Source organism: Ornithorhynchus anatinus, chromosome 2 (assembly GCF_004115215.2).
Source record: "Ornithorhynchus anatinus isolate Pmale09 chromosome 2, mOrnAna1.pri.v4, whole genome shotgun sequence".
Lineage (NCBI taxonomy): Eukaryota > Metazoa > Chordata > Mammalia > Monotremata > Ornithorhynchidae > Ornithorhynchus > Ornithorhynchus anatinus.
Genome location: NC_041729.1, coordinates 18,980,127 through 18,989,940, shown reverse-complemented (window position 1 = coordinate 18,989,940; position 9,814 = coordinate 18,980,127). Strand labels below are relative to the sequence as shown.

Genomic DNA, 9,814 nt, shown 5'->3' with positions numbered 1-9,814 from the left:
CCTTCTTTCCTTTCCTCCTTCCCTTCCGTCCTTCTTTTCTTCTTTCCTTCTTTCCTTTTCTTCTTTCCTCCTTTCCTCCTTTCCCTCCCTCCCTCCCTCCGTCCCTCTCTCCCTCCCTCCCTCCCTCCCTCCCTCCCTCCCTTCCTTCCTGCCCTCCCTCCAGGACTAGTCACAACTTGTTCATTTGGAAACTCCACTTCTGGTTTCCTTGGGAGAGCTGCCTTTGTGTTCTTAGAAGCAGCAGACCCCTCCCAGCAGTGACTTGAATAGGCCTTCTGTCATGGAAAGAATTATACAGGCACCTGGAAACAGCCTTCCCCTTCAATGACACGCTTTCCCTAGTGCCGCAGGAAAGGAAATAAGAAAAAGGATGGCTTAGTGAGAAAGAGATATAGGTGCCGATTGCTGTTCTAAACTTCACCCGAACTCACAGGTCTGTGGCAGGCACAACCCAATGCCTCCACACAGCTCACCGAGCTTCAAGCTCCTTGTTCTGAGGTAGAAAACTGCACCTGGTGCTGAGCTCTGGCTGCTGCAGTGACAGGGAATTGGATCCTCTGAGTAAGAGGCTGCTCAGCCCGTCCCATAGCTCACCTGGATCCCCCCAGCTGCCACCTGAACCGGCAGAGGCCTGATGCCCACTGCTGTGTAGGAAAAGTTGATGGGCAGAGGCGTGATCCGGTTTCACTGGCCCCTGGCATCCTGCAGAGCGAGTCCAAGTGGGCCACGACTGTGGCTGACTCTCCAGTTCAGCATGCGAGGAATGAACCAGCCTGGCGCTGGCCCCACCCCCAGTGCTTCTCTCCTCCAGTATGAGGTAAGGGCTTTGACAAAGTTTTCCATTTCCCTCGGAATCCAGCCTGGCACTGGGACTAGGCATGGGGGAAGGGCAATGGGCTATAGCCCCAAATCTCTCTGGGGTCTGGGAGCCGTGACAGAAGACACATGCTGGCTCAATCCCTTGAGGGCAGAGGCAGCCCAATAGACTGATCTCTGCCCGAGTGTGGTGGGAAGAGTGGAAGATGCCTTTGGAAGGTTTACAGGTGCAATTGTGAATTGAGCAATGGGGAATAGGCTGACCCTGTGAGACTTCAACTCGCTTTGCACACTGAGTTTAAGAAATCTGCATTTCTTTATTGCGGATGAGCCTGCAGCTCTCCAGAAACCTGCGTGGTTGCAGGAGGGCATCCAGGGCTTGCCTGAGCCTGCCCACTGCCAACTCTCCCACTTGTGGACTTGCCACTGGGTCTCAAGTGAGTACTGTTACTGCACAACTTCCCCTCCTCACTGACTGACAGTGCCCACCCCTCACCCAAGGGCCCCTCTTCTTGCGAGCGAATCTGGGGCAGTTAGCTGTCGAGCTCTACTTTGTGCCCAGCTGTTGGGGTGAATACAAAATTATTAAAGCTCTGAGTTTGCACTGAGGCTTGTTGACTTCTTTCCTGCCTGTTGTCCAACCTCCCCTGGCAGCTATCTGTGCCTTTCCTCCTGCTGAGGAGTAGGATCTAGGTTCTTGACCTGGCTCTGCCAAATGTCTGCTGGTGACCTTAGACAATTCACTTCAATTCTCTGTGCCTCAGTTCCTTTATCTGTAAAATGGGGATAAGAGGATGTGGGACAGGGACTGTGTCCAAGCCGATTAACTTGTATCTACCCCAGATCTTAGAACAGTGCTTGGCACATAGTGAGTCCCTAACAAGTACCATTATTATTATTCTGTGCCATGATCTGAACATGTCAAGTTAGAGTGAAGCTGGTTGGTGACCTTAATTTGCTGGGTTTGCTGGAGTCCTCTTGCTGCCCTGAGAGCCATCGGTTTCCAGCAGCAAAAGGTAAGAGTGAGGTTGAGGTCTACTCTTGTCCCACAGGGTGGGAAGAGGGACGGTGTTTAAGGAAAAATGTGATTTGCTCCTGGGAACCACTGCTCCCTTTTGGCATGGTTCACTGCCAGGGAGCAAGGAAGGGCTGGGACAGGAAGCTGCTGGGTGCCAAGTGGCCAAAAGGCAGTGGCTGGTGAGGGAGTTTGCGTATGGCCCTTAGTGAGATGGGCCCAGTGTGTGCCCTCTGAGAAATTGCTCTGTGGAGGGAGGAGAATTGGCTGACTTCCCCTTGAAGGATTTCTTACTCAAGTGGTGGTAGTGACTGGTTTCTAGACAGGTCCTGCCTGCTTGGCAGGAGTGAAGAGAATTTGCTGGGGCGAATGGGCTTCTTTTAGTGTGGTTTAAACTCTAAGAGCTCAAGGCTGGGCCCCTGGGAAAGTGGAAAGAATGAGCACAGTGCATGTGCTGGAGTCCAGGATGGAAGCTGACACTCTCTGGCCATGTTCCCTCTGCTTTTCAAAGCCTCTCCCCCCCCCCCCCCCCCACTGACCTATAAGGGGGAAGCTTTCCTCCTAACCACAGGAATCAGGACCTGCAAGGGAATCGACTTAGGGCAAAGCCCCCTCAGGGTGCCAAGGGCTTGAAAAACCTTCCCTCAGCCACCTCCATGGCTGCAGGAATCACTGTGATTGGCTCCTAGCTAAGGTTTATTTTCTTCTGCTTCTGGAGGTGGCTGGCTAGAGCCACAGCTGAGTACAAGCCAAGCCTTTAATTTTCCAATATGAAACCAACAAGCCTAAGATTGAGGCTGGATTTGTTTGTGCACAGTATTTCCAGCAGGCTGTGCCTCATCACCCTTTCTACATTCATAGTAAGTGGAGGCCCCTGCTACATAGGTTTCCACTCCCCCATTAAGCAGTGCACCATTCTCCTGGCTAAGCCCTACAGCTCCTTGGACACTGCAAGATGAGGGTAGAAAGGGAAGGAGACTAGGAGAAAATTTTGTCCTAACTTCAGTGGATCAAAGAACAGCTTCCCCTAAGAGAATCAATCGAATGAATCAATGATATTTGAGCACTTTACTAGGTGGCGAGCACTGTACTAAGCACTTGGGAGAATTTGACAGTGTTGACAGATGTTCCCTGCCCACAATGAACTTATAGTTTAGAGGAAATAAGAAATGATTTCTCCTTTTAGGCTTCTCCAGTCAGGTAGCATTTCAAAGGAACCGGGAACATCAGTGGCAGGGAAGCAAGTTCTTAAGACTGTAAGCTTGTTGTGGACAGAGAATGTCATTGTTTATTGTTGTAGTGTACTTTCCTAAGTGCTTAGTACAGTGCTCTGCACAGTAAGCCCTCAATAAATCCAACTGAATGATCAAATGAATCCCAACTGCCTCAGTTTGCTTGGCCCTTTGTCCTGCCCATTTCTTACTCTTTATGGCATTTACCTGGGACCAGGCACTCTGCTCAGTTCTAGGGTACAAGACACAGTCCCTGTCCCACATAAGGCAGTCTTAATCCCCATTTTAGTTGACTGAGACGCAGAGAAGCAAAGTGACTTGCCCAGCAGATGAGTGGTGGAAGAGGGATTAGAGCCCAGGTCCTCCTGACTCCTAGGTCTGTGCCCTTTCAACTAAGCCATGCTGAGCCTGAGAACAGTTGTCATGGTTTGGGCAAGGTGCTGCTCATTTACCAGCCATTGTTTTTGGCTAAGGGTGTGAGGATGGCAGCAGGATTGCTTGGAGTGGAACTTGACCTAAAATGGGCAATGCAGCCTAGAAGGTTTCACTGTAAATGCATCAGGCTCCCGTGGGTGGCCCCTTCCATCGCTTATTCATTTAGTCGTATTTATTAAGCACTTACTGTGTGCACAGCATTTAGTACAGTATAACAAACTGACACATTCCCTGCCCACAACGAGCTTATGACAGTTCCCTTTTACCCCTACGCCAACGGGAGAGGGGTGGAGAAATGATCTATTTGTTTATGCAGTGGAGGTGAACCTGGGCAATGTTTAGTCTGCAGAGACAAGGGGAAGTTCCAAAGAAACTTGTACATGAGTGATGTCATCATTCCTTAATAGGGAGAAGTAGGATTAATGTGGTCGGTTTTCCATAAATCAGAATTACCCTAGTAGGAAAAGCTGCAGGAAGCCAAGTGAGAGAAAGTGATAAACATTACTGTAGTCTTTGGAGCAGCTAAACATTTATGCAAGCCTACTTACTCTGCAGAATTTGGTACTATCTAAGCAAAGCCTCTGCCAACAAAATGGTATTTCAGACTAGTACAATATGTACAGAATGAGAGATTCAAGGCTATATCTGCTTGTTATATTTCCAGTGTTGGAAGCAAGGAGTAGGCCACAGGAGAAGGTAGCGGGGATATTAGATTTAATTCAGTTATTGGAGTCGAAGCTTAGCCGGGAGCATGCAATGCTTCTTCATGTAAAGGCCAGATTTCTGCTCTAACAGCCTCGGCCACAGCTCGCCCTCCATAAACACAGGGGAGCATACCCTCTCTAGAGCTCCTCTAAGCAACATGAATTACCTACCTTCTTTCCCCATTGGGCCCAGGTCTGAGGCACCGATCACAAACCTATGACCACAAAGGCCACGTTTATCACTAAAGCCTATTAGGGCTGTGCCTCACTCGCTGGATCGACTTAATATTCGTTAAGTGCTTACTCTGTGCCAGGTACTGTTCTAAGAACTGGGATAGAAGATAATCGGGTTGGACACAGCACCTGTCCCACTTAGGGCTCAGTCTAAACCCTATTATACAGATGAGGGAACTGAGGCACAGAAAAGTGAAATGACTTGCCCCAGGTCACACAGCAGACTAGTGGTGGGTGGAGCCAGGATTAGAACCCAGGTCCTTCTGACTCCCAGGCCCATGCTCCATCCACTAGACTATGCTGCTTCTCATCAAGTCCAGTTCAGGTCCACCACTCTTGATTTTCCATTATTAGTTTCAAGTGGTGCCCCTCCCTGTGACAGAGTAAGTCGCAACTCTCGGCTAATAAGTCGTCGCCACCAGTGGAGTTCTGGGAGAACAGCAGTCTAGCAGCGCAGCTCCGCTTACCTCATCGCAGCCGGTGGCTCGTGGGAGGAGAATGAGCGACAGCAGGCTGTATGGCGAGCTGGAATGCAGAAATGTTTTAAGTACGCAGTAAAAATAGCCTCAGTGCTCCATCCCACTGGAAGTGGGTGTCAGGTGCGGAGGACGGACCAACATGGGGTGCTGCTAGCAAGAAAGGAGCAGCTCCGAACATCATGAAAAGTGGCAGGCCCTGCACCTGTGGGCAACTCCTAATAGAGATGGTCTCTCCTTCCCAACAAGCTGGTGCTAGGCATTGCTCCCCCTTCCAAATTCTGCCTTAGCTGAGCCTCAGGCTCAACCCAGCCACTATTTATCGTAACAGTGACAGACCCAGTCTGGGGACTTTCAGTACATCCAACCTGCTCTGTTAATGCTTAGGAAGAGGAAACAGTTCACAGCAACCTAGCACTCTGAAGAAGGCCCCCAAGAGGAGCATCTGATTCCTGGGCAGAACTAAATCCAATATGAATAGATTTACAGCACAGATCGAGTTGGGGAAGCCCCAGAGCTTGTTTTTTATTCCTGGCTGGATCAGAGCTAGAACAAACCAACAGCTAAAACCGCATGGCTGGTAACAAGGCAAATCCCAGGCCGACAAAACCTCAGCTGACTCACCCCCAAGCAACGCGTGCAAGGCAGGCCACCGAATAGAAAACCAGTAGGGAAAGAAATGTTTATTGTTTGCGGTTTCTCAAAAGATCTTACAAACAGAGAAGAGGAGATTTTTGAAAAATGTCTCTCAGTGCCAGACAATAATCCCTATATTTGGGCCAGGAGCCCCTGAACAAGAAAACCCCCATGGCAGCGGGACCGATACTGCAGGAACAAGGACCGCAACTTGTGGCAATGTTGTTACCAGTGAGGGTCATCCCGGCATTAACAAGAGACCGTTCAAGCACATACACGCACACCTGCGGAAAACAAAGTGCATGAAGTAACACGCAAAGGATCTATTGGAGAATAGATTTATTTACCTGAAACCATGACATCGGTGTGATGCTCATTGTAATCAGCACAGAAATAAACTGATCTGTATGTACAGATTTAGGTCAAACATGCGTTTGATAGTTGCCTTAGCTTTTTAATTTTTTTTAAACGATAAATGCATCACTATCTGTACTGCTTTTGATTTCATTAGTTATTTCATTACAGTGCAAAGAAGTTGTGTTCGCACACAAATGAAAATAATCGGAGTTATGAACTGGAGGCTTACGTTTTACCTTTCAACATCTGTAGTTTTCGATGAATTTAAATAAGCTTACCATACATAGCCGTATACTGAGTAGCACACTTAGATGATAACACAATTTGCTACTTACAACTGAAGGCATGCATTAGAATTCAGTATATTTTAAGCTTTGACATTTTCCACAGAGAAAGAGGAAACTTTGCTGAGTGACAGCTTCTTAACTTTTCATAACAAAATCTTCATGCAGCAAAGAAACCAAACTTCTCTGCAGAGTTTTTTGATTTGTTCAGCTATATCGCACATTTGTGTTTTTAAACTGAAACCCCATTGTTAGATTACACATTTCCTGCACATAAGCACATAATGAGTCTGGGTGTGTGGGGGGGGTAGGGTGGGGAATTATCTGACTTTTTTTTAAAATCTTTTTCCATTTGTTTCCCAACATCACACATGCATAGGGGTGGTAGAAGTGTTGCTAAAAAACGCACAAGCACGCAACGAAACAACCTTACATTTCTGCAAAATTGTTTAGGAAGCGGTTACTCCAGTATTGCTGAAAAGGAAAGAGAGAGAGGGAATCAGCTTATAAAAATGAAAGAAAATTGCCACCTAATTATAAAAAATAGGATTCAGATGAGTAAATAGTGACAGATGAAAAGAATATCAGAAGACTATCAGATCCAGGAGAGACGGACAGAAACTTTGGTCCATTGACCATATCTTGCAGTCTACTCGGAGAAGTCAGAAACGACCCCTTAACAATGCAGACAGATGCTATAAGGTTACAAGATGAAGTACTCCGTGAAATTAACTTCATAGGGGCTGCTGGGAAAACTTTCCAGATGTGACTACATGAAACTTAGGTACCATAAATCATCAGTGCGATTAGCACAAGAGAAGAAAGTTAAGGGTTAGAGGTGCAAAGAGACAAGACGAGACAAGTGAGAAGCATACCATCTCTGCCACCAGTTTCACTTCCTCTCTCCCCACAAATTCATCCATCTTTCAAGGTTTTGGTGATAGGCTATAATTCAGTCACTGTGCTCAACTGCATTTGATTATCACCAGAGAGTGTTTCAAGTCAGAATTTAAATAACCATCCCTTTCCTCTTGCCCACACTGCAACTATTTGGACACTTTTGTGTTTAAGGAAACGGTTAGGGTCCAGGTCATTATTAGCCTCCAATGTACACCATTTCTTTCCAAATCATTGAATAACACTGTCGAGGAGTGTTGGGGATTTGGAAGAACCAGCAAAAGAGAAATTATGTAAACTGGGCCAATTTAAGGGAAATAGTGAAAAAGCCCAACCTACCATTGGTTTTCTAAATTATGCCAGCTCTTTTAAGACATTTAGGGTCCAGGTCATTATTAGCCTCCAATGTACACCATTTCTTTCCAAATCATTGAATAACACTGTCGAGGAGTATTGGGGATTTGGAAGAACCAGCAAAAGAGAAATTATGTAAACTGGGCCAATTTAAGGGAAATAGTGAAAAAGCCCAACCTACCATTGGTTTTCTAAATTATGCCAGCTCTTTTAAGACATTCCAATACACCCTTAAGACTGCTTGTCTTGGGGCCAGAGGGGCTGACATTTGCTGCCTTTAAAGGCTTCTGACAGAACCCCCGGGGAGGGATCGGCTCTGCATGCCCCCATCAGAGGAGATGGTATTTACTGAGGGTTCACTGGGTGCAAAGCACAGTATATTAAGCGCTTGGTCAATGCAAAACCAAAGCATTGGGTTCCCAGCCCACACGCAGCTGACACTACACTGGAGGAGGTGACATGAGAATATTTTACCAATAGAATGCTCAAAATAAAAAAACCCGCTGTATAAGCTTATAGACCAAAGTGCTCAGATGGGTATAAATTAGTTTATAAGTGCTGGAGATAGCAGATCAGGTCTGGAAGAAAGAACCTAGCCTACATTCACCATCAAATCACTTTAGACCACTTTTGTGGCCAAGTAACTGTTAAGACTTGCTAAAAAACTAACAAGATCTGGCTAGGTTTGGGGCCATTGTACTTATCCCAGCTGAGCCTTACCAAGAGGCTAAATATTATGAGAAAAGGAAATTTTGAGCTGCATGGAGAAGTATTATTACAATGATAGAATTTCTGGACAGATGGGAGTTACTTATTCAAATGAATCAGTGGAGGAATCAGTCTTTTTTTTTTTTATGGAACACAATTCGCCTCCTAGTCTATTAGGCTAAATTACTCTATTTACCTGTAAAGAAGTGATTTCACTGCCCAGGTAGACAGATAACCTTTGGGGATGACGAAGGTGGGCGGGTGCAGGAAAGCCTGCCTCTTCTTCCCAAGCCCGAGCTGTTAGCAGGCCTGCATTTTATTCATTTTTATTCTACCATCACCTTAGGTGGCCAGATACCACTGCATAATTCCAATACACACTGATTCAAATAGTTAAACTCCTTTGAAATTCTTGGTGAAGACGAGAGGTTTAGAGGAGCAGAAGGTTGTTAAGGAAGAAAATTTAGGAGCTTAGAGTACTGCAGACTCATATGCTCTGTACACGGAGCACTTACATACAAATCAAACTGGGGAACACTGACAACACTCCAACTGCGGGTTGTGGGTTCACTTGTTAGCAAGATATAACCAGTCAGAGCTGTGACTTCATGTTCAGATTCTCTTTTCTAGGTTTACTTTTTTTAACCCGCTTCCACACTGGTCAACGAAGCAAGCATCTTAGGGGCAAAAATCTCACTAATGGTTTAAATTGAAGTTTTTTTTACAGCGAGAGGAACTGAAAAGGGACTTCAAGATTTTATAAACAGGCGTAATGTATATTGTAGTTAACAACCTGCACCATCAGTTAAACCCTCTCACCACTACTCACTCAATCTTTTTGTCAATCAGTTGAGCCAGTCAAAATCTCCACTCAGATTCACGAGAAACCTCTTTCAGGGACAACTCATCTTTCTCTGATTCTGTCAGTCACGATGAACACAGGTCTTTAATTCAGTGCAGTAACAGCTGTAGAGCCCTTTCCTTTCCAACCCAGGTTCAAAGTAAGCATTAAAGGGTCAGGAATCTTATATACAAGAAGGAACACGGTGGATGTCATGGGAACTGCTCACTTTCATGCTCAGTGTGCTTTTCATAAAAGTATTTATAGAATTACAAATTCTGTGGCAAAGCTGTGGGTTTCTCCCCAACTTGAACTCCCTTTAAAAACCTCTCGTGTTATTCTAAACTGAAAGGCCAGATGAGGGAATTTAGCTGAAAAATAATTTACTATTGATTACCAAATATTCAGGATACTCAAATTCCCTGGCTGATCTGAATTGCTAATTATCAAGAGTCCCCAGCAGTGAAATGAGAGAGTAAATTGAGGAACCCATACTATTTAAATGTTCATTCAGGAGTTATTTGTCCCCTAGGAGACTAAGTTTCATTAGTATTTCTTCTGATAAACAGGTATAAAGTTACGTCTAAAGGATTTCACTCAGTGGTTATCTATCAATAGTATTTACTGAACACTTACTATGTGCAGAACCCTGAATTAAGTGCTTGGGTGATATATCTTCAAAAGATGAAAACCCTAATTAGGGGGCTCTGAGCACATCACCAGGCCCAAACCATGAAAGGCCTGTGTCTTCAGAATCCCCTCCTTCTGGGACAAGTGGCAGCCCCATGAGTTGGCACTTGACCAGTGACAGGGAGAAGCTCTGCA

General features: G+C 45.8%; 1 protein-coding gene across 4 annotated transcripts in view; it reads right to left on the bottom strand.

Annotated features, from left to right (window-relative positions):
* Positions 1-5,580: 5,580 nt before the first annotated feature.
* Positions 5,581-9,814, bottom strand: part of ATP2A2 (ATPase sarcoplasmic/endoplasmic reticulum Ca2+ transporting 2) — a 68,027-nt gene continuing 63,793 nt past the window's right edge. For 2 of the 4 annotated variants that reach the window (XR_003757038.1, XM_029058798.1), the window contains exons 21-22: positions 6,623-6,663; positions 5,581-5,832 (exon numbers count right to left, since the gene is read on the bottom strand). Coding sequence is in view for 2 of the 4 variants with exons in the window: in XM_029058798.1 (XP_028914631.1) it covers positions 6,650-6,663 (14 nt within the window). In the remaining 2 variants the exon portion in view is untranslated. Of the gene's footprint in view, positions 6,664-9,814 lie in introns of all 4 variants that reach the window. The other 2 variants (XR_003757037.1, XM_029058797.1) reach the window with 1 other exon arrangement.